This window comes from Bombina bombina, chromosome 1, assembly GCF_027579735.1.
Source record: "Bombina bombina isolate aBomBom1 chromosome 1, aBomBom1.pri, whole genome shotgun sequence".
NCBI classification, from domain to species: domain Eukaryota; kingdom Metazoa; phylum Chordata; class Amphibia; order Anura; family Bombinatoridae; genus Bombina; species Bombina bombina.
Window position 1 is genome coordinate 1,431,802,562 of NC_069499.1, and position 25,898 is coordinate 1,431,828,459.

The 25,898-nt window shown below is 41.4% G+C and overlaps 1 protein-coding gene across 1 annotated transcript in view; it reads right to left on the reverse strand.

The window, feature by feature from the left end:
• Window positions 1–25,898, reverse strand: part of CTSS (cathepsin S) — a 149,170-nt gene that overhangs the window by 87,489 nt on the left and 35,783 nt on the right. The window contains exon 3 of the mRNA XM_053705485.1: window positions 20,318–20,440. Within this exon, the coding sequence (XP_053561460.1) occupies window positions 20,318–20,440 (123 nt within the window). The remainder of the gene's footprint in view (window positions 1–20,317; window positions 20,441–25,898) is intronic.

Below are 25,898 nucleotides of genomic sequence, written 5' to 3' on the forward strand. Positions count from 1 at the left end.
TTATAATAGCACCGGAGTGTGTTATTCATTCTCTGGTAGAATTTGAAGAAGAATCTACCTGAGTTTTTTCTATGATTTTAGCCGGAGTAGTTAAGATCATATTGCTGTTTCTCGGCCATCTGAGGAGAGGTAAACTTCAGATCAGGGGACAGCGGGCAGATTAATCTGCAAAGAGGTATGTAGCAGTTTATTATTTTGGAATTGATGAGAAAATCCTGCCATACCGTTATAATGTAAACTCAGCCTTAAATACAGTAGATGTATCTGGTATCAGGCTGTCATGTATGTATATTTTACACTTCAGTATTCTGGGGAATGGTACTTCACTGGATTTATACTGTATGCATAGACTTAACCTAATTTGCAGGGACTTGCAATAGGTTTTTAAATAACAATTAATTTATTGAGGTTAAACGTTTTTTGCTGGCATGTAAAATCGTTTATTTCTCTGAGGTACTGGGTGAAAAAATGTTTTGGGCACTGTTTTTTCCACTTGGCAATAGTTTTGTTTAAATTTAAGCAGTTTACTGATCTCTCTCACTGTTATGTGTGAGGGGGAGGGGCCATTTTTGGCGCTTTTACTACGCATCAAAAAACTCAGTCAGAGGTTCATTTTCTTCCTGCATGATCCGGTTCATCTCTACAGATCTCAGGGATCTTCAAAGCTTGTTTTGAGGGAGGTAATCATTCACAGCAGAGCTGTGAAGATTGTAGTTGACTGTGATAAAAAACGTTTATTTGTGTATTTTTTCTGCTGTCAGGGTTAGTTATCCTTTGCTAATGGGAACAATCCTTTGCTAAAATTGTATATTTCTTACAAAGATTTGATGCTATAATTTATTTATTTCAACTGTCATAATTTTGTCTGTGCTTCTTATAGGCACAGTTCGTTTTCATATTATTGTAAATTACTTGAAAAGCATTTCCAAGTTGCTAGTTAATTGCTAGTGTGTTAAACATGTCTGATTCAGAGGAAGATACATGTGCTATATGTGCTAATGCCAAAGTGGAGCCCAATAGAAATTTATGTACTAACTGTATTGATGCTACTTTAAATAAGAGTCAATCTGTACAAATTGAACATATTTCACCAAACAACGAGGGGAGAGTTATGCCGACTAACTCGCCTCACGTGTCAGTACCTGCATCTCCCGCTCGGGAGGTGCGTGATATTGTAGCGCCGAGTACATCTGGGCGGCCATTACAAATCACATTACAGGATATGGCTACTGTTATGACTGAAGTTTTGGCTAAATTACCAGAACTGAGAGGTAAGCGTGATCACTCTGGGGTGAGAACAGAGTGCGCTGATAATATTAGGGCCATGTCAGACACTGCGTCACAGGTGGCAGAACATGAGGACGGAGAACTTCATTCTGTGGGTGACGGTTCTGATCCAAACAGACTGGATTCAGATATTTCAAATTTTAAATTTAAGCTGGAAAACCTCCGTGTATTACTAGGGGAGGTATTAGCGGCTCTGAATGATTGTAACACAGTTGCAATACCAGAGAAAATGTGTAGGTTGGATAGATATTTTGCGGTACCGGCGAGTACTGATGTTTTTCCTATACCTAAGAGACTTACTGAAATTGTTACTAAGGAGTGGGATAGACCCGGTGTGCCGTTCTCACCCCCTCCGATATTTAGAAAAATGTTTCCAATAGACGCCACCACACGGGACTTATGGCAAACGGTCCCTAAGGTGGAGGGAGCAGTTTCTACTTTAGCTAAGCGTACCACTATCCCGGTGGAGGATAGCTGTGCTTTTTCAGATCCAATGGATAAAAAATTAGAGGGTTACCTTAAGAAAATGTTTGTTCAACAAGGTTTTATATTACAACCTCTTGCATGTATTGCGCCTGTCACGGCTGCAGCAGCATTTTGGTTTGAGTCTCTGGAAGAGACACTTGAATCATCTACACTAGATGAGATTACACACAAACTTAAAGCCCTTAAGTTAGCTAACTCATTTATTTCAGATGCCGTAGTACATTTAACTAAACTTACGGCTAAGAATTCCGGATTCGCCATTCAGGCACGCAGAGCACTGTGGCTAAAATCCTGGTCAGCTGATGTTACTTCTAAATCTAAATTGCTTAATATACCTTTCAAAGGGCAGACCTTATTCGGGCCCGGGTTGAAAGAGATTATCGCTGACATTACAGGAGGTAAAGGCCATGCCTTGCCTCCGGACAAAGCCAAAGCTAAGGCTAGACAGCCTAATTTTCGTTCCTTTCGTAATTTCAAAGCAGGAGCAGCATCAACTTCCTCTGCACCAAAACAGGAAGGAGCTGTTGCTCGCTACAGACAAGGCTGGAAACCTAACCAGTCCTGGAACAAGGGCAAGCAGGCCAGGAAACCTGCTGCTGCCCCTAAGACAGCATGAATCGAGGGCCCCCGATCCGGGACCGGATCTAGTGGGGGGCAGACTTTCTCTCTTCGCCCAGGCTTGGGCAAGAGATGTTCAGGATCCCTGGGCGTTAGAGATCATATCTCAGGGATACCTTCTGGACTTCAAATCCTCTCCCCCAAGAGGGAGATTTCATCTGTCAAGGTTGTCAACAAACCAAACAAAGAAGGAAGCGTTTCTTCGCTGCGTACAAGATCTTTTATTAATGGGAGTGATCCATCCAGTTCCGCGGTCGGAACAAGGACAAGGGTTTTACTCAAATCTGTTTGTAGTTCCCAAGAAAGAGGGAACTTTCAGGCCAATCTTGGATTTAAAGATCCTAAACAAATTCCTAAGAGTTCCATCGTTCAAGATGGAAACTATTCGAACAATTTTGCCCATGATCCAAGAGGGTCAGTACATGACCACAGTGGATTTAAAGGATGCTTACCTTCACATACCGATTCACAGAAATCATTACCGGTATCTAAGGTTTGCCTTTCTAGACAGGCATTACCAGTTTGTAGCTCTTCCATTCGGATTGGCTACGGCTCCAAGAATCTTCACAAAGGTTCTGGGTACTCTTCTGGCGGTACTAAGACCGCGAGGAATTTCGGTAGCTCCGTACCTAGACGACATTCTGATACAAGCTTCAAGCTTTCAAACTGCCAAGTCTCATACAGAGTTAGTACTGGCATTTCTAAGGTCGCATGGATGGAAGGTGAACGAAAAGAAGAGTTCTCTCTTTCCACTCACAAGAGTTCCCTTCTTGGGGACTCTGATAGATTCTGTAGAAATGAAGATTTACCTGACAGAAGACAGGTTAACAAAGCTTCAAAATGCATGCCGTGTCCTTCATTCCATTCAACACCCGTCAGTAGCTCAATGCATGGAGGTGATCGGATTAATGGTAGCGGCAATGGACATAGTCCCCTTTGCACGCCTACATCTCAGACCGCTGCAATTGTGCATGCTAAGTCAGTGGAATGGGGATTACTCAGATTTGTCCCCCACTCTGAATCTGAATCAAGAGACCAGAAATTCTCTTCTATGGTGGCTTTATCGGCCACATCTGTCCAGGGGGATGCCATTCAGCAGGCCAGACTGGACAATCGTAACAGACGCCAGCCTACTAGGTTGGGGCGCTGTCTGGAATTCTCTGAAGGCTCAGGGACTATGGAATCAGGAGGAGAGTCTCCTTCCAATAAACATTCTGGAATTGAGAGCAGTTCTCAATGCCCTTCTGGCTTGGCCCCAGTTAACAACTCGGGGGTTCATCAGGTTTCAGTCGGACAACATCACGACTGTAGCTTACATCAACCATCAGGGAGGGACAAGAAGCTCCCTAGCAATGATGGAAGTATCAAAGATAATTCGCTGGGCAGAGTCTCACTCTTGCCACCTGTCTGCAATCCACATCCCGGGAGTGGAGAACTGGGAGGCGGATTTCTTAAGTCGTCAGACTTTTCATCCGGGGGAGTGGGAACTTCATCCGGAGGTCTTTGCCCAAATACTTCGACGTTGGGGCAAACCAGAGATAGATCTCATGGCGTCTCGTCAGAACGCCAAGCTTCCTCGCTACGGGTCCAGATCCAGGGATCCGGGAGCGGTTCTGATAGATGCTCTGACAGCACCTTGGACCTTCAAGATGGCTTATGTGTTTCCACCCTTCCCGATGCTTCCTCGATTGATTGCCAGAATCAAACAGGAGAGAGCATCAGTGATTCTAATAGCACCTGCATGGCCACGCAGGACTTGGTATGCAGATCTAGTGGACATGTCATCCTGTCCGCCTTGGTCTCTACCTCTGAAACAGGACCTTCTGATCCAGGGTCCATTCAAACATCAAAATCTAACTTCTCTGAAGCTGACTGCTTGGAAATTGAACGCTTGATTTTATCAAAACGTGGGTTTTCTGAGCCAGTTATTGATACCTTAATACAGGCTAGGAAGCCTGTTACCAGAAGGATTTACCATAAAATATGGCGTAAATACTTATATTGGTGCGAATCCAAGAGTTACTCATGGAGTAAGGTTAGGATTCCAAGGATATTATCTTTTCTACAAGAAGGTTTAGAAAAGGGTTTATCCGCTAGTTCCTTAAAGGGACAGATTTCAGCTCTGTCCATTCTTTTACACAAACGTCTGTCAGAAGTTCCGGACGTTCAAGCTTTTTGTCAGGCTTTAGCTAGGATCAAGCCTGTGTTTAAAACTGTTGCTCCGCCATGGAGTTTGAACTTAGTTCTTAATGTTTTACAGGGTGTTCCGTTTGAACCCCTTCATTCCATTGATATCAAGTTGTTATCTTGGAAAGTTCTGTTTTTAATGGCTATTTCCTCGGCTCGAAGAGTCTCTGAGTTATCTGCCTTACATTGTGATTCTCCTTATCTGATTTTTCATTCAGACAAGGTAGTTCTGCGTACTAAACCTGGGTTCCTACCTAAGGTGGTCACTAACAGGAATATCAATCAAGAGATTGTTGTTCCATCTTTGTGTCCTAATCCTTCCTCAAAGAAGGAACGTCTGCTACACAATCTAGATGTAGTCCGTGCCCTGAAATTTTATCTACAGGCAACTAAGGATTTTCGTCAAACGTCTTCCCTGTTTGTCGTTTATTCTGGCCAGAGGAGAGGTCAAAAAGCTTCGGCTACCTCTCTCTCTTTTTGGCTTCGTAGCATAATACGATTAGCCTATGAGACTGCTGGACAGCAGCCTCCTGAAAGAATTACAGCTCATTCTACTAGAGCTGTGGCTTCCACTTGGGCCTTTAAGAATGAGGCTTCTGTTGAACAGATTTGCAAGGCTGCAACTTGGTCTTCTCTTCATACTTTTTCCAAATTTTACAAATTTGACACTTTTGCTTCTTCGGAGGCTGTTTTTGGGAGAAAGGTTCTTCAGGCAGTGGTTCCTTCCGTATAAAGAGCCTGCCTGTCCCTCCCGTCATCCGTGTACTTTTGCTTTGGTATTGGTATCCCAGAAGTAATGATGACCCGTGGACTGACCACACTTAACAGGAGAAAACAAAATTTATGCTTACCTGATAAATTCATTTCTCCTGTAGTGTGGTCAGTCCACGGCCCGCCCTGTTTTTTATGGCAGGCTAAAAATTTTTTGGATTATACTCCAGTCACCACTACACCCTTGGGATTCTCCTTTCTCGTTGGTCCTTTGGTCGAATGACTGGAGGTGACGTAGAGGGGAGGAGCTATATAGCAGCTCTGCTGGGTGAATCCTCTTGCACTTCCTGTAGGGGAGGAGATAATATCCCAGAAGTAATGATGACCCGTGGACTGACCACACTACAGGAGAAATGAATTTATCAGGTAAGCATAAATTTTGTTTTTAAAGACAAAGCTTCTGTTAAACAGATTTGTAAGGCGGCGACTTGTTCTTCGCTGCATACCTTTTCCAAATTTTACATAATTGATACTTTTGTTTCCTTGGAGGCTATTTTTGGGAGAAGGGTTTTACGAGCAGTGGTGCCTTCCGTTTTAAGGGGTACCTGCCTTGTTCCCTCCCTTCATCCGTGTCCTAAAGCTTTGGTATTGGTATCCCACAAGTAATGGATGAAGCCGTGGACTGGATACACCTTGCAAGAGAAAACAGAATTTATGCTTACCTGATAAATTACTTTCTCTTGCGGTGTATCCAGTCCACGGCCCGCCCTGGCATTTAAGTCAGGTAATCATTTTTTTGTTTAAACTACAGTCACCACTGCACCCTATGGTTTCTCCTTTTTCTTCCTAACCTTTGGTCGAATGACTGGGGGGTGGAGCTAGAGGGGGAGCTATATGGACAGCTCTGAGTGTGTGCTCTCTTTGCCACTTCCTGTAGGGAAGGAGAATATCCCACAAGTAATAGATGAAGCCGTGGACTGGATACACCGCAAGAGAAAGTAATTTATCAGGTAAGCATAAATTCTGTTTTCTACAAGACATACATTGATTTGGCAGCACATAATTTCACAATTCAGGGCCAGATTACATGTGGAGCGCTATTTAACGCTCCTGCTCAAGCGTTAACTGTGCTAGAAGTAAGCTTTTTGCACTTGTAGGGTTGCACTCTTATTATGAGTTGAAAGAAACAGTTTTTATTCACGAGCTAACCCGAGGAGTGCAAAAACAAACTTACAATATCACGTGCACGTTCATGTATTCCCACAAGTCAATGGATCAAAAAAAGTGGAAAAAAAACTAATACCTAACTCACACGCAAATCTAATTGCATATTCTCAAGTGTGCTAACCCGACATGAAAATATGAATATTTCACTTTCCAATGTTCTTCATATAGAAGAATATGTTCTATGTATTCCTAAATCTATATTTCTGCATATATCTGATGGTATTTTGGTACAATATACAGTGGGGCAAAAAAGTATTTAGTCAGCCACCAATTGTGCAAGTTCTCCCACTTAAGAAGATGAGAGATGCCTGTAATTTTCATCATAGGTATACCTCAACTATGAGAGACAAAATGTGGAAACAAATCCAGACAATCACATTGTCTGATTTGGAAAGAATTTATTTGCAAATTAAAGTGGAAAATAAGTATTTGGTCAATATCAAAAGTTCATCTCAATAGTTTGTTATATATCCTTTGTTGGCAATGACAGAGGTCAAACGTTTTCTGTAAGTCTTCACAAGGTTGTCACACACTGTTGCTGGTATGTTGGCCCATTCCTGCATGCAGATCTCCTCTAGAGCAGTGATGTTTTGGGGCTGTCGCTGGGCAACACAGACTTTCAACTACCTCCAAAGGTTTTCTATGGGGTTGAGATCTGTAGACTGGCTAGGTCACTCCAGGACCTTGAAATGCTTCTTACGAAGCCACTCTTTCGTTGCCCGGGTGTTGTGTTTGGATTCATTTTCATGCTGAAAGACCCAGCCACGTTTCATCTTCAATGCCCTTGCTGATGGAAGGAGGTTTCCACTCAAAATCTCACGATACATGGCCCCATTCATTCTTTCATGTACACAGATCAGTCTTCCTGTTCCCTTTGCAGAGAAACAGTCCCAAAGCATGATGTTGCCACCCCCATGCTTCACAGTAGGTATGGTGTTCTTTGGTTGCAACTCAACATTCTCTCCTCCAAACACGACGAGTTGTGTTTCTACCAAACAGTTCTACTTTGGTTTCATCTGACCATATGACATTCTCCCAATCCGCTTCTGGATCATCCAAATGCTCTTTCGCATACTTCAGACAGGCCCGGACATGTACTGGCTTAAGCAGGGAGACACGTCTGGCACTGCAGGATCTGAGTCCCTGGCGGCGTAGTGTGTTACTGATGGTAGCCTTTGTTACGTTGGTCCCAGCTCTCTGCAGGTCATTCACTAGGTCCCCCCATGTGGTTTTGGGATGTTTGCTCACCGTTCTTGTGATCATTTTGACCCCACGATGTGAGATCTTGCATGGAGCCCCAGATCGAGGGAAATTATCAGTGGTCTTGTATGTCTTCCATTTTCTAATTATTGCTCCCACAGTTGATTTCTTCACACCAAGCTGCTTGCCTATTGCAGATTCAGTCTTCCCAGCCTGTTGCAGGTCTACAATTTTGTTTCTGGTGTCCTTCGACAAATCTTTGGTCTTCACCATAGTGGAGTTCGGAGTGTGACTGTTTGAGGTTGTGAACAGGTGTCTTTTATACTGATAACAAGTTCAAACAGGTGCCATTAATACAGGTAATGAGTGGAGGACAGAGGAGCCTCTTAAAGAAGAAGATACAGGTCTGTGAGAGCCAGAAATCTTGCTTGTTTGTAGGTGACCAAATACTTATTTTCCACCATAATATGCAAATAAATTATTTCCAAATCAGACAATGTGATTGTCTGGATTTTTTTCCACATTTTGTCTCTCATAGTTGAGGTATACCTATGATGAAAATTACAGGCCTCTCTCATCTTCTTAAGTGGGAGAACTTGCACAATTGGTGGCTGACTAAATACTTTTTTGCCCCACTGTATATCTATACCTATATATATATATATAGATGATTATATATAGGTGTATATATAGGAATATCTATTTAAAAATACTTAGAGCATATTCCGCTATGTGCAGAACATTGTAATGTGAAATATTTACAGTACAAACACAGCATAACACTTTATTAAATATGAATATTGCATAAATGTTCTTTTACATGTTTTCAACTACTTGACTACAAAGGGCTCCAATGCACATATATATATATATATATATATATATATATATATATATATATATGTGTGTGTGTGTGTGTACATATGTATTTGTGTGTGTATATATGTCTATAAAACATATAATTACATAAATACATATGTACACACACGCATACACACACACACACATATATATATATATACATACACACATACCCATCTGTAGACATGTGTATATATATGTATCTCTAATAAGAGCTGGTGGGATTCGCTCACACTTCCAATAGGAAATCAATTTCTAAGTATAAATTATGTCCGGTGCAATACCTTCCAGGACCACCCTGCAGGTCCCAAAATAATAGTATATAGAAAATAAAGGTAGCACACATGTTCAAAAGGCTGAACCTTTTATTAGAGCAACGTTTCGGGGCTCCTGCCCCTTTCTCAAGCTAATTTACAACTGACAAACACACCCTTTTTAAAGGGTCCAACATAAAACAGGTGACCAATTACAGAGCAGGGGAGTGTCTAACAGGTACTTCACATCATCACATATCCTGTGGAAAAAGAAAAAAGTCAACACATCATTTTAACCCTTTACACCCCTGAAAACAAGAATTGGATAACCTATTAAAAACAATTGCAGCAAGTCACCAACCATATAAACATTGTTGCATCAAGCATAAATACCTAAAGATACATTAAATCCACTGTATTTAATACTAGAAATAGTGTCTAATTTTTATGTTACATGGAAATTATATCAATGGTAAAAGGTCAAACTCCCTGTTTAACCCCTTGCGGTGTAGAGTATTGAGGAGCCAAATCCATTTAGCTTCTCGATTCAGTAGGTCCCTCTGCCTATCACCCCCACTAAGTCTTTTGGGGGCACTGTCTATTATTAAATACCTAAGCTGATTAGCCTGGTGTCCCATTTCTGCAAAGTGGGCAGGAACTGGCAAGTGCCACATTTTGATATTGCGTATGGTCGACTTATGTTGGCATATGCGGTCCCTTATCTTTTGGGTGGTCTCCCCAACATATAGGAGCCCACAGGGACACTTAAGCGCATAGACAACATAAGTTGAATCACATGTATAATATCCTTTGATATGATATTTCCTCCCTGTGTATGGGTGGGATATAACTCCCCCCTTAATGACATTATTGCACTGTGCACACCCCAAACAAGGAAATGTGCCTTCCTTGGGTGTTCCAAAAAATTGTTTTGGAGTATCACTCCTAGATTTCTCAGATATGGCATGTACCAACTTCCTGCCTATCATATGGCCCTTTCTGTATGCGGCCCTGGGGACTTCCCTGAATTCCTCAATCTCTGGACAGGTGTCTCGTAGAAGATACCAATGTTTTTTTTATAATATTGTGTACTCTCTTACTCAAAGTACTGTAAGAGCTAACAAAATTCATTCTTTTTCCTTTTGTTATATTCTTTCCTTTATTATCGTTTATTCTGACTGGGCTATTTTTCAGATATTCCTCGATAGTCATTAACTGTTGAGCATCATAGCCCCTGCTGATAAATTTGCTCTTCATGCTTTCTGACCTATCATGTCTGATACAATTCTGTCCAGTCTTAACAACTGTGACCTAGGCACACTTTGAAAGACCCGTGGGGGGTGAAAGCTCTCTCTATGCAAAAGTGTGTTCCTATCTGTACTTTTTACAAAAATGTCTGTAACTAATCCTCCCTCTTTTTTATATACCATTGTGTCCAAGAACTCCACTTTCTGTTGATCCATCTTGCTGCTAAATCTAAGAAAAGGTACTGCATTCTCTATGCAATTTTTAAATTACATTTATGTCTCTGGGGGGCCCCGCCACACGATGAACAAATCATCTGTGTAGCGAAACCACCCCAGACAATATTTGGAAAAAAGTGGGCTAGTGTAAACATGCCTTTCTTCTATGGCATCCATCACCAAACAGGCATAGGATGGGGCCACATTCGACCCCATCGCTGTGCCTGTTTTTTGCATGTAGAAATGGTTATCAAAGAGGACAAAACATAATTTATGCTTACCTGATAAATTTATTTCTCTTGTAGTGTATCCAGTCCACGGATCATCCATTACTTATGGGATATTCTCCTTCCCAACAGGAAGTTGCAAGAGGATCACCCCAGCAGAGCTGCTATATAGCTCCTCCCCTAACTGCCATATCCAGTCATTCGACCGAAACAAACAGAGAAAGGAGAAACCATAGGGTGCAGTGGTGACTGTAGTTTAATAAAATTTTAGACCTGCCTTAAAATGACAGGGCGGGCCGTGGACTGGATACACTACAAGAGAAATAAATTTATCAGGTAAGCATAAATTATGTTTTCTCTTGTTAAGTGTATCCAGTCCACGGATCATCCATTACTTATGGGATACCAATACCAAAGCTAAAGTACACGGATGATGGGAGGGACAAGGCAGGGATTAAGCGGAAGGTACTACTGCCTGAAGAACCTTTCTCCCAAAAACAGCCTCCGAAGAAGCAAAAGTTTCAAATTTGTAAAATTTTGAAAAAGTGTGAAGCGAAGACCAAGTCGCGGCCTTGCAAATCTGTTCAACAGAGGCCTCATTTTTAAAGGCCCAGGAGGAAGCCACAGCTCTAGTAGAATGAGCTGTAATTCTTTCAGGGGGCTGCTGTCCAGCAGTCTCATAGGCTAGGCGTATAAAACTCCGAAGCCAAAAGGAAAGAGAGGTTGCCGAAACTTTTTGACCTCTCCTCTGTCCAGAATAAATGACAAACAGGAAAGATGTTTGACGAAAATCTTTAGTAGCTTGTAAGTAAAACTTCAAGGCACGGACTACCTCCAGATTATGTAAATAGCCATCAAAACAGAACTTTCCAAGATAAAAGCTCAATACCAATGGAATGAAGGGGTTCAAACGGAACTCCTTGAAGAACTTTAAGAACCAAGTTTAAGCTCCATGGTGGAGCAACAGATTTAAACACAGGCTTAATTCTAACCAAAGCCTGACAAAATGCCTGGACGTCTGGAACTTCTGCCAGACGTTTGTGTAAAATAATAGACAGAGCAGAAATCTGTCCCTTTAAGGAACTAGCTGATAATCCTTTGTCCAACCCTCTTGGAGAAAGGATAATATCCTAGGAATCCTAACCTTACTCCATGAGTAATTCTTGGATTCACACCAGTAAAGATATGTACGCCATATCTTGTGATAGATTTTCCTGGTAACAGGCTTTCGTGCCTGTATTAAGGTATCAGTGACTGACTCGGAGAAGCCACGCTTTGATAGAATCAAGCGTTCAATCTCCATGCAGTCAGTCTCAGAGAAATTAGATTTGGATGATTGAAAGGACCTTGTATTATAAGGTCCTGTCTTAGAGGCAGAGTCCATGGTGGAAAGGATGACATGTCCACTAGGTCTGCATACCAGGTCCTGCGTGGCCACGCAGGCGCTATTAGAATCACCGATGCTCTCTCCTGTTTGATTCTGTCAATCAATCGAGGGAGCAGAGGAAACGGTGGAAACACATAAGCCAGGTTGAAGAACCAAGGAGCTGCTAGAGCATCTATCAGCGTCGCTTCTGGGTCCCTGGACCTGGATCCGTAACAAGGAAGCTTGGTGTTCTGGCGAGACGCCATGAGATCCAACTCTGGTTTGCCCCAACAATGAATCAACTGAGCAAACACCTCCGGATGGAGTTCCCACTCCCCCGGGTGAAAAGTCTGACGACTTAGAAAATCCGCCTCCCAGTTCTCCACGCCTTTGGATCTGGATTGCTGACAGGTGGCAAGAGTGAGTCTCTGCCCAGCGAATCATTTTTGAGACTTCTATCATCACTAGGGAACTCCTGGTTCCCCCTTGATGGTTGATGTAAGCCACAGTCGTGATATTGTCCGACTGAAATCTGAGGAACCTCAATGTTGCTAACTGAGGCCAAGCCAGAAGAGCATTAAATATTGTTCTTAACTCCAGAATATTTATCGGAAGGAGTTTCTCCTCCTGAGTCCACGATCCCTGTGCCTTCAGGGAGTTCCAGACTGCACCCCAACCTAGAAGGCTGGCATCTTCCAATCTGACCTGCGAAAGGTCATACCCTTGGACAGGTGGACCCGAGACAACCACCAGAGAAGAGAATCTCTGGTCTCTAGATCCAGATTTAGCAGAGGGGACAAATCTGTGTAATCCCCATTCCACTGACTGAAGCTTTGATAACCTGGACACCGTCAGGTAAATTTTCATCTCTACAGAATCTATAAGAGTCCCTAAGAAGGAGACTCTTGTGAGTGGGGATAGAGAACTCTTTTCCTCGTTCACTTTCCACCCGTGCGATCTCAGAAATGTCAGAACTATCTCTGTATGAGACTTGGCAATTTGAAGGCTTGACGCCTGTATCAGGATGTCGTCTAGATACGGAGCCACTGCTATGCCTCGCGGTCTTAGAACCGCCAGAAGTGAGCCCAGAACCTTCGTAAAGATTCTCGGGGCTATAGCCAACCCGAAGGGAAGAGCTACAAATTGGTAATGCCTGTCTAGAAAGGCAAACCTTAGGAACCGATGATGATCTTTGTGAATCGGTATGTGAAGGTAGGCATCCTTTAAGTCCACTGTGGTCATGTACTGACCCTCTTGGATCATGGGTAGGATGGTCCGAATAGTTTCCATTTTGAAAGCTGGAACTCTGAGGAATTTGTTTAAGATCTTTAGATCCAAAATTGGTCTGAAGGTTCCCTCTTTTTTGGGAACCACAAACAGATTTGAATAAAAACCCTGTCCTTGTTCTGTCCGCGGAACTAGATGGATCACTCCCATTACTAGGAGGTCTTGCACACAGCGTAGGAATGCCTCTTTCTTTATCTGATTTGCAGATAACCTTGAAAGATGAAATCTCCCTTGTGGAGGGGAAGCTTTGAAGTCCAGAAGATATCCCTGAGATATGATCTCCAACGCCCAGGGATCCTGAACATCTCTTGCCCACGCCTGGGCGCAGAGAAAAAGTCTGCCCCCTACTAGATCCGTCGCCGGATAGGGGGCCGTTCCTTCATGCTGTCTTAGAGGCAGCAGCAGGCTTTCTGGCCTGCTTGCCTTTGTTCCAGGACTGGTTAGGTTTCCAGGCCTGCTTAGATTGAGCAAAAGTTCCCTCTTGTCTTGAAGCGGAGGAAGTTGATGCTCCACCTGCCTTGGAATTTCGAAAGGCACGAAAATTAGACTGTTTGGCCTTTGATTTGGCCCTGTCCTGAGGAAGGGTATGACCCTTACCTCCAGTAATGTCAGCAATAATTTCTTTCAAACCAGGCCCGAATAGGGTCTGCCCCTTGAAAGGAATGTTGAGTAATTTAGACTTTGAAGTCACATCAGCTGACCAGGATTTGAGCCATAGCGCCCTACGCGCCTGGATGGCGAATCCGGAATTCTTAGCCGTTAGTTTAGTCAAATGAACAATGGCATCAGAAACAAATGAGTTAGCTAGCTTAAGAGTTCTAAGCTTGTCAACAATTTCAGTCAATGGAGCTGTATGGATGGCCTCTTCCAGGGCCTCAAACCAGAATGCCACCGCAGCAGTGACAGGCGCAATGCATGCAAGGGGCTGTAAAATAAAACCTTGTTGAATAAACATTTTCTTAAGGTAACCCTCTAATTTTTTATCCATTGGATCTGAAAAAGCACAACTGTCCTCAACCGGGATAGTGGTACGCTTTGCTAAAGTAGAAACTGCTCCCTCCACCTTAGGGACAGTCTGCCATAAGTCCCGTGTAGTGGCATCTATTGGAAACATTTTTCTAAATATAGGAGGTGGGGAAAAGGGCACACCGGGCCTATCCCACTCCTTACTAATAATTTCTGTAAGCCTTTTAGGTATTGGAAAAACATCAGTACTCACCGGCACTGCATAGTATTTATCCAGCCTACACAATTTCTCTGGCACTGCAATTGTGTCACAGTCATTCAGAGCAGCTAATACCTCCCCAAGCAATATACGGAGGTTCTCAAGCTTAAATTTAAAATTAGAAATCTCTGAATCAGGTCTCCCCGAATTAGAGACGTCACCCACAGACTGAAGCTCTCCGTCCTCAGGTTCTGCATATTGTGACGCAGTATCAGACATGGCTCTTACAGCATCTACGCGCTCTGTATCTCGTCTAACCCCAGAGCTATCGCGCTTGCCTCTCAATTCAGGCAATCTGGATAATACCTCTGACAGGGTATTATTCATGATTGCAACCATGTCCTGCAAAGTAATCGCTATGGGCGTCCCTGATGTACTTGGCGCCATATTAGCGTGCGTCCCTTGAGCGGGAGGCAAAGGGTCCGACACGTGGGGAGAGTTAGTCGGCATAACTTCCCCCTCGACAGACCCCTCTGGTGACAATTCTTTTATAGATAAAGACTGATCTTTACTGCTTAAGGTGAAATCAATACATTTAGTACACATTCTCCTATGGGGCTCCACCATGGCTTTTAAACATAATGAACAAGTATCCTCTGTTTCAGACATGTTTGTACAGACTAGCAATGAGACTAGCAAGCTTGGAAAACACTTTAAAGCAAGTTAACAAGCAATATAAAAAACGTTACTGTGCCTTTAAGAGAAACAAATTTTGACAAAATTTGAAATAACAGTGAAAAAAGACAGTTACACTAACAAAATTTTTACAGTGTATGTAACAAGTCAGCAGAGCATTGCACCCACTTGCAAATGGATGATTAACCCCTTAATGCAATAAACAGATCAAAAAAACGACATAGACGTTTTTTTTAACAGACACAACAAAACTGCCACAGCTGAGCTGTGGATTACCTTCCCTATAAACGATTTTGGAAGTCTTTTTAGCCCTTTAGAGATGTCCTGTAGTATTCATGGGACTGCTGAGGGAATCTGGATGATTCATTTTGTAATTTTAACTGCGCAAAAAAGCGCTAAAATAGGCCCCTCCCACTCATAATTACAACAGTGGGAAGCCTCAGTTAACTGTTTCTATGCAGAAAATAAGTCAGCCATGTGGAAAAAATTATGCCCCAATAAGTTTTATCACCAATGTACCTCAAAAAACGATTAAACATGCCAGCAAACGTTTTAAACATCCTTTTTTAAAGAGTATGTATCTCTATTGATAAGCCTGATACCAGTCGCTTCTACTGCATTTAAGGCTTTACTACATTACTTCCGTATTAGCAGCATTTTCTTAGTCAAATTCCATTCCTTAGAAAATTATTTTACTGCACATACATTAATAAGCCTGATACCAGTCGCTTTCGCTGCATTTATGGCTTTACTTACATTACTTCGGTATCAGCAGTATTTTCTTAGTCAATTCCATTCCTTAGAAAAATATTTTACTGCACATACCTTAGTTGCAGGAGACCCCGCACGCCATTCCCTTTCTGAAGTTACCCGACTCCTCAGAATGTGTGAGAACAGCCAGTGGATCTTAGTTACTTCTGCTAAGATCATAGAAAACGCAGGCAGATTCTTCTTCCAAATACTGCCTGAGAAAAAAACAGCACACTCCGGTGCCATTTAAAAATAACAAACTTTTGATTGAAGAATTAATTTAGTATAAAACACCACACTCCTCTCACAACCTCCATCTATGTTGAGGGTTGCAAGAGAATGACTGGATATGGCAGTTAGGGGAGGAGCTATATAGCAGCTCTGCTGGGGTGATCCTCTTGCAACTTCCTGTTGGGAAGGAGAATATCCCATAAGTAATGGATGATCCGTGGACTGGATACAATTAACAAGAGAAAATTATTTGCGAGTACCAAAGCGAGGCCACATTCGACCCCATCGCTGTGCCTGTTTTTTGCATGTAGAAATGGTTATCAAAGAGGAAAAAATTATTTGTGAGTACCAAAATGAGTAGCTCTTGCAGCCATTCTTGTTGAATACCACTGTACATCTTACATTTTGCTAAAGCTTCACCTACACAGTCTATCCCCACATCATGGGGAATGACTGTGTAAAGGGAAGTAATGTCCCAAGTGGCCAAGATGACGTTGTCATCTATCTGTTTGATACAATCAATTTTTTCAATGAATAGTATCGTATCCCTGACATATGATTTGCCTTGTGTTACCAACAGGGCCAAAATTTTATCCAAAAACTGTGAGGTAGGGCTCATTAGCGAGCCAATGCCCGCCACTATGGGCCTACCTGGGGGATCTGTGAGTTGCTTGTGTATTTTTGGTACCACATAAAAGACAGGAATAAGTGGGTGTGTAGGTAATAAAAATTGGTGCAATTTTTTGTGTTAACAGATTGTGTTGAAAACCCTTATCCAAAATCCTTTTTAGCTCTCTGCGTACATTATCTGTTGGATTTGTGTTTAACTTTTCATAAACCAACACATCTGTTAGCTGACGCATAATTTCTGCCTTATATTTTACTGTGTCCATCACGACCACCGCACCGCCCTTGTCCGCGGGCTTGATCGTGATGGACACATCTTTCTCCAATTGTTGTAAAATTTTAAATTCTTGTTTTGAAAAATTATATTTGCCCTTATGTGTAGGATTTTTACATACCAAATTCTTATACTCATTATCCACAATTTTTATAAATGTTTCAACCGCCTCATTGTCACCTGAGGGGTTAAACATGCTTTTTGCAGTGAGTCCCAGTGGTGTTACATCAAAAGTCTCTTTATCACTATTATCATGTTGGTTAAATGCCAAATCCTCTCGAAGAGAAAAGAAGGCCTTCAATCTGATGCCCCTATAAAAACGTGTGAGGTCTTTCATGAGAGCAAAGGAATCGGCTTGCTCTGTAGGGCAAAAAGTCAGTCCTTTGTTTAATACCTCTATTTCCTGTTGTTGCAACTGTCTAGAGGACAAATTAATGACATTTACCTCCTCCAGGCTGGTTTCGCTTGTGACCTGGTCCCCACTCCTCCTGCGTTTTCGCCCCCGTCTGATCCGCCTCCTCGATCTCTGGCCTCCTGTCTGCACTCCCCTAAAAAAGAAGCCGTTGCGGTGAGTGAGGTATCGGTACCTGTTGCTCCTATGCCATGAGGCGGTTGAAACATTTATAAAAATTGTGGATAATGAGTATAAGAATTTGGTATGTAAAAATCATAAGGGCAAATATAATTTTTCAAAACAAGAATTTAAAATTTTACAACAATTGGAGAAAGATGTGTCCATCACGATCAAGCCAGCGGACAAGGGCGGTGCGGTGGTCATGATGGACACAGTAAAATATAAGGCAGAAATTATGCGTCAGCTAACAGATGTGTTGGTTTATGAAAACACAAATCCAACAGATAATGTACGCAGAGAGCTAAAAAGGATTTTGGATAAAGGTTTGCAACACAATCTGTTAACACAAAAATTGCACCAATTTTTATTACCTACACACCCACTTATTCCTGTCTTTTATGTGGTACCAAAAATACACAAGCAACTCACAGATCCCCCGGGTAGGCCCATAGTGGCGGGCATTGGCTCGCTAATGAGCCCTACCTCACAGTTTTTGGATAATATTTTGGCCCCATTGGTAAAACAAGGCAAATCATATGTCAGGGATACGATACTATTCATTGAAAAAATTGATTGTATCAAACAGATAGATGACAACGTCATCTTGGCCACTTGGGACATTACTTCCCTTTACACAGTCATTCCCCATGATGTGGGGATAGACTGTGTAGGTGAAGCTTTAGCAAAATGTAAGATGTACAGTGGTATTCAACAAGAATGGCTGCAAGAGCTACTCACTTTGGTACTCACAAATAATTTTTTCCTCTTTGATAACCATTTCTACATGCAAAAAACAGGCACAGCGATGGGGTCGAATGTGGCCCCATCCTATGCCTGTTTGGTGATGGATGCCATAGAAGAAAGGCATGTTTACACTAGCCCACTTTTTTCCAAATATTGTCTGGGGTGGTTCCGCTACATAGATGATTTGTTCATCGTGTGGCGGGGCCCCCTAGAGACATTAATGGAATTTAAAAACTGCATAGAAAATGCAGTACCTTTTCTTAGATTTAGCAGCAAGATGGATCAACAGAAAGTGGAGTTCTTGGACACAATGGTATATAAAAAAAGAGGGAGGATTAGTTACAGACATTTTTGTAAAAAGTACAGATAGGAACACACTTTTGCATAGAGAGAGCTTTCATCCCCCACGAGTCTTTCAAAGTGTGCCTAGGTCACAGTTGTTAAGACTGGACAGAACTGTATCAGACCCACTTATCAGACGTGATAGGTCAGAAAGCATGAAGAGCAAATTTATCAGCAGGGGCTATGATGCTCAAGAGTTAATGACTATCAAGGAATCTCTGAAAAATAGCCCAGTCAGAATAAACGATAATAAAGGAAAGAATATAACAAAAGGAAAAAGAATGAATTTTGTTAGCTCTTACAGTACTTTGAGTAAGAGAGTACACAATATTATAAAAAAACATTGGTATCTTCTACGAGACACCTGTCCATAGATTGAGGAATTCAGGGAAGTCCCCAGGGCCGCATACAGAAAGGGCCATACGATAGGCAGGAAGTTGGTACATGCCATATCTGAGAAATCTAGGAGTGATACTCCAAAAAATTTTTTGGAACACCCAAGGAAGGCACATTTCCTTGTTTGGGGTGTGCACAGTGCAATAATGTCAACAAGGGGGGAGTTATATCCCACCCATATACAGGGAGGAAATATCATATCAAAGGATATTATACATGTGATTGAACTTATGTTGTCTATGCGCTTAAGTGTCCCTGTGGGCTCGTATATGTTGGGGAGACCACCCAAAAGATAAGGGACCGCATATGCCAACATAAGTCGACCATACGCAATATCAAAATGTGGCACTTGCCAGTTCCTGCCCACTTTGCAGAAATGGGACACCAGGCTAATCAGCTTAGGTATTTAATAATAGACAGTGCCCCCAAAAGACTTAGAGGGGGTGATAGGCAGAGGGACCTTCTGAATCGAGAAGCTAAAAGGATTTGGCTCCTCAATACTCTACACCCCAAGGGGTTAAACAGGGAGTTTGACCTTTTACCATTGATATAATTCCCATGTACATAAAAATTAGACACTATTTCTAGTATTAAATACAGTGGATTTAATGTATCTTTAGGTATTTATGCTTGATGCAACAATGTTTATATGGTTGGTGACTTGCTGCAATTGTTTTTAATAGGTTATCCAATTCTTGTTTTCAGGGGTGTAAAGGGTTAAAATGATGTGTTGACTTTTTTTCTTTTTCCACAGGATATGTGATGATGTGAAGTACCTGTTAGACACTCCCCTGCTCTGTAATTGGTCACCTGTTTTATGTTGGACCCTTTAAAAAGGGTGTGTTTGTCAGTTGTAAATTAGCTTGAGAAAGGGGCAGGAGCCCCGAAACGTTGCTCTAATAAAAGGTTCAGCCTTTTGAACACGTGTGCTACCTTTATTTTCTATATACTATATATGTATCTCTAACACCTGAGACCTCATATTTTTGAGCCCTTATGACTTTTTGTGCAATATTATTTTTTAATAACTTTTATTAGATAGTGTTATTATGAGTGTAACTGTACTTTTTAATGTATTTATGATGTGTTTCATACAACTTTTTTGTTTTGTCAAAAATGTAACCAAAGCTCTGAGGAAGCAGTAATCATTCTAGCGTAAATAGCGATTGTGTTCAAGCGATCACGTTTACTTTCAACTTGTAATACCAGCGGTAAGCCCAAGAAGCGCAAACACCCACGATAAACCCCTTATCACTTGCATTTAACTGTTAGCGCTCCACTTGTAATCTGGCCCTCAGTAGCTAATATGCAATATCCTAAATTTTACTACTATAATATACTTACCATATCTCCAAGATGGTTCATACCCAGCTCGTATGTATGAATTCCAAGTGAGTGCTCAAGGTTATGGATAGTGACAAATCTCAGGTTTTTCTCCCATGTGATCCGCCTGTTAAGGTCCTCTTCCTAAAATATATACAAGACAAATTATTACAGGCATCTTTCGTGAAATTTAAAAGGGACAGTCTAGTCAAAATTAAACTTCATTCAGATAGGGTGTGCAATTTAAAATAACTTTCCAATTTACTTTTATCACCAAATTTGCCTCTTATCTCAGTGCATTTTGACAGTTTTCATAGTTAAACGTGCTACTTCATGTGTGTCATACAGATAACATTGTGCTCAGTCCCGTGGCTAAAATGGATGATTGGCTATATATATATATATTTATTTTTTTCAAAATGATCACTATCTTACTGAGTCAAATACAGCTGACCTTGATAACGCTAATGCCGGCGTTCTCCACAGAAAGGTTTGCCAGCTGGGTAGCATTATGAAGTAATTGGGTGGGGACAGTTTTATACTTTAAAATATTACATGTCATCTAGAATCCATGGAAAGTAGCTTCTTTGAAGATACAAGAAGAATAGATCTCCATTGTTTGTGCTGGGAGACTTGGAGGCAGTGTGGTGGGGGGACGGCCCAGTCCATGAATGGAAATAGATAATACTTGTATGTTCCCCTGACTTAAGCTGCAGTGTGTGGGTACACAAGTGAGAGTTATTTGTTTCACCTTAACCCATGTCTTCTCTTCTTCACCCATTCTTATACTTTTTTTCTCTATCTCTCCTTGCATTTTAGCCAATCAGTGCTCACTCCTCGGTAAATTCATGTGCATGAGCTCAATGTTATCTATATGAAACACATGAACTAACGCCATCTAGTGGTGAAAAACTGTCAAAATGCATTTAGATTAGAGGCGGCCTTCAAGGTCTAAGAAATTAGCATATGAACCTTCTAGGTTTAGCTTTCAACTAAGAATACCAAGGGAACAAAGCAAAATTGGATATATTAGTAAATTGGAAAGTTGTTTAAAATTTGACCCTCTTCCCAATTTATCAAACATTCAACAGGTACACTTGTGTCTTTTCCACCGCAGCGTAGCTATCGTTCAAACCGCCACCCTTAAGGCAGCGAATGCCATAGAAATCAATGGGAGTCTGAAAACCCAGAAAGGTTATGTTAGATGCTGCAAGAGAATGAAGCTTATTACATATTTACGTAAATTAGAAAGTTGATTACAATTGTATATTCCTTTCTAAATCACACAGACAATAAAGACGCATGTTCAGTATCTAAATAATATGTTAAATAATAATATTATAATCACATGTAATTTTAAGAGACAGATTCATTTCAAAAGTAGTTTTCTTTTTAATGACACAATGAGTCCACGGATCATCTAATTACTATTGGGAATATCACTCCTGCCCAGCAGGAGGCGGCAAAGAGCACCACAGCAAAGCTCTTAAATATCACCTCCCTTCCCTCCCACCCCAGTCATTCTCTTTGCCTACGTTAGAGCAAGGAAGTGGTAATGTTAGGTGTTAGTAAAAGATTCTTCAATCAAGAGTTTATTATTTTTTAAGTAGTGCAAGATTGTACTGATTTGTTCTGGGGTGTAGCCGTAGTCCATATCAGTCTCTTCAGTAGAGCAGTGGTGGCTTTAGAGCAATGGGAACTTGTGGGACATAATTCTCACTCATAATTCACGCCTCCCATACTGTTGCTGCCCTAACCCTGAAAAACTGAGGGATATTACTCAGTCCTTTATCTTGTTTCACAGGTCCATGTGAGGGAGAGGACCTCTCAAACCTGGGAGCTGCCTTGCTGTCGGGCAGAGTATGAGGTAAGTGCTGACTTTTATTTCTGGAGTTAATAGAAGAAAACTCAGAAAAAGTTGGTCACGTTATTTCATAGTTTGGGACACATAAGGAAGCCTTCATTGGAATTGGGCACTTTATATTCTTAAGACATAAAATTTCCTATGTAATCAGGAGACACTATGTGGGCAGCCTAGACGCAGGCACTGGGACATAAAAGTACTTGTGGTGGTTCACATCTCCCGGTGGTTTCATAAACAAATATGCCGACCGGGAGATTACTGTATTGGCGACGCCCACAATGGGCGGTACTAGAGGAGGCGGCTATTGCGTTGCGCACCTTTTCTCCTTCACTTTCTGAGAACGGAAGGGAAGTTGTACAGTTGCTTTTCAGCTGCTGCTCCGGAGTTCCGGATCTGATAGTGTGGGAGTTGGTTTTAGCGGTCAAGTAGGCACCTCAGCAAAGTACTGCTGAGGTGTAGAGGTGATTGCAGTGTTATTTAAGCCTTTCTGTCCTCTTTACACTTAAAAAAAATAATAATAATAATAAAAATTACCGTTTTAAAATTTAAAGTGACAGTAACGTTTTTGTATGTTAAACTTTTTATTAAAAAATTCAAACTTTTTATTGATAAATTGATTCATTGTGAGTCAGAATGGACCAAGAGGCCATGCAAAGTGTCACTTGTTCTTTGTGTTTTGATGCCAATGTGGAACCACCAATCACTTTCTGTTCCTCATGTATTGAGAGGACTTTAAACCATAGGGATACACTCTTTTCTGAGCCAACATTTTCCAAAGAGGATGCTGTTATATGCCGCAGCTCTCTCCTCAGGCGTCATAAATTTTAACGCCCTCACATGCAGTGCCCTTTGCTTCCTCTATAATGTCTTCTGGAGTTACTTTACAAGACATCGCTTTTCTCATGTCTTCTGCTTTTTCTGATGCGTTGTCTGCTTTTCCAATGTTGCAGGGGAAAAACAGACATTCAGCAAGCGAGGTTTCTGACGCAGTTGTTGCTATTTCAAATGCCCCCTCCCAGAAGCCTGAGGAGGATACCTTAGTAGCATCTAAAGGGGAAATTTCAGATTCTGAAAGTGTAATTCTTCTTGCTGATACTGAAATTGTATATTTCAGGCTTAAACTAGAACACCTCCATCTGTTACTCAAGGAGGTTTTAGCTACATTGGATGACAGCGACACCACGGTCGTTGTTAATCCTAAAAAATCCAGTAAGCTAAACAAATATTTTGATGTACCTTCCTTGGTGGAGGTTTTTCCTGTACCAGATCGAGCTACTGAGATCATTGCTAAGGAATGGGAGAGACTGGGTATCCCTTTTTCTCCTTCTCCTATATTTAAAAAAATGTTTCCCATAGCAGACTCTATCAAGGAGTCTTGGCAAACAGTACCCAAGGTGGAAGGGGCAGTTTCCACTACTACTATACCCATAGAGGATAGTTGTGCCTTTAAGGACTCTATGGATAAGAAATTTGAGGGGTTACTCAAGAAGATGTATGTACACCAGGATTTACAATGGCAACCTGCAGTGTGCATTGCTACCGTCACTAGCGCAGCGGCATATTGGTTTGATGCGTTGTCTGATGCTATCTGGACAGACACTCCCCTTGATGACTGCTGACTGCTTGGAGATTGAACGCTTAATTTTATCCAAGCAGGGCTTTTTGGAATCGGTCATAGAGACCATGACTCAGGCTTGTAAACCTGTAACTAGAAAGATTTACCACAAGATATGGCGTAAATATCTATATTGGTGTGAATCCAAGGGCTACTCTTCGAGTAGAGTTAGGATTCCTAGAATTTTGTAATTTCTTAAAGTAGGTTTGGAGAAAGGATTATCGGCAAGTTCCCTAAAGGGTCAAATATCTGCCTTATCTATTTTGTTACATAAGCGTCTGGCGGACGTACCAGACGTGCAATCTTTTTGTCAGGCCTTGGTCAGGATCAGGCCTGTGTTTAAGCCAGTTACTCCACCCTGGAGTCTTAATTTAGTTCTTAAGGTTCTTCAAAGGGCTCCGTTTGAGCCTATGCATTCCATAGATATTAAGTTGTTCTCTTGGAAACTTTTGTTTCTTGTTGCTATTTTTTCTGCTCGTAGAGTGTCAGAGCTCTCGGCATTGCAGTATGAGTCTCCTTACCTTAATTTTCATTCAGATAAGGTAGTTTTACGTACTAAATTAGGATTTCTTCCTAAATTAGTTTCTGACCGGAACATTAATCAGGAGATTGTTGTTCCTTCCTTGTGTCCTAATCCTTCATCTCAGAAGGAACGGCTTCTGCACAATTTTGACGTGGTACGTGCTTTAAAATTTTACCTACATGCGACTAAGGATTTTCGTCAGTCTTCTGCCTTGTTTGTGGTTTTCTCAGGAAAACGTAAGGGTCAGAAACCCACGGCTACTTCTCTTTCTTTTTGGCTGAGAGTATCATATGTTTTGCCTATGAGACTGCTGGCAGCACCCTCCAGAGAGAGTTACAGCTCATTCAACGAGGTCTGTGGCTTCCTCATGGGCATTCAAAAATGTAGCTTCTGTGGAAAAGATTTGCAAGGGTGCAACTTGGTCCTCTCTTCACACTTTTTTAAAGTTCTATAAATTTGACACTTTTGCCTCGGCTGAGGCCGCTTTTGGGAGAAAGGTTCTTCAAGCAGTGGTGCCTTCCGTTTAGGTTCCCTTTCTTGTCCCTCCCGTATCATCTGTGTACTCTAGCTTGGGTATTGATTCCCAATAGTAATTAGATGATCCGTGGACTCATCGTGTCATTAAAAAGAAAAGAAAATGTATGCTTACCTGATACATTTATTTCTTTTTTGACACGATGAGTCCACGGCCTGCCCTGTTTTATAGACAGGTTGTTGGTTTGTTATAAACGTCAGACACCTCTGTACCTTGTTACTTCCTTTCTCTCCTTTACTTCGGTCGAATGACTGGGGTGGGAGGGAAGGGAGGTGATATTTAAGAGTTTTGCTGTGGTGCTCTTTGCCGCCTCCTGCAGGGCAGGAGTGATATTACCAATAGTAATTAGATGATCCGTGGACTCATCGTGTCAAAAAAGAAATACATTTATCAGGTAAGCATACATTTTCTTTTAATGACAGGTAATGTCTGTCTGGCAACAGGAATATTAGATATAGGGATAAAAATGAAATAAATACATTACATACTATAGCTAATTTCCTTTTTTTGATCAATCTAATTTCATCATGGTTAATGCATGTAATACAAATCCCACTGCATTTCGCACGAAATTTGACGCAATGCTTTGCACTAAATTGGACACTATACTTCAACTCCTAAACAACCCACAAACTAGTGAAATATTCCACCACTTTTGATTGGAAAATGCATAATCACATGATTTATGACATCGGCTAATCTGATTTAAATAAACATTTTATACTATCACTAACAAATCAAATTGCTTGATACTTGTGTCATTGATCATTCATCAGAACTTGTAAGTGCCATTTCTTACATTGTGTATTATACTTTGAAAGTATGTATATGTGAAATTAGTATTAAAGTTAAGCATTAATGATGACATTAGGACACACAGTGTAATATTTCTGACAATGATTTAAAAATCGAATGATGTTTGATTCAATATGATCTTAAACTGATTGCTCAAAGGGATAGTCCATCATAGTCCATTATTAAACTCTCATGAATCAGATACAGCAGAAATTAAAATCACCTCTTTACTGTCATGCTATTTTCAGTGTTTTCATCTTATATGCCAGC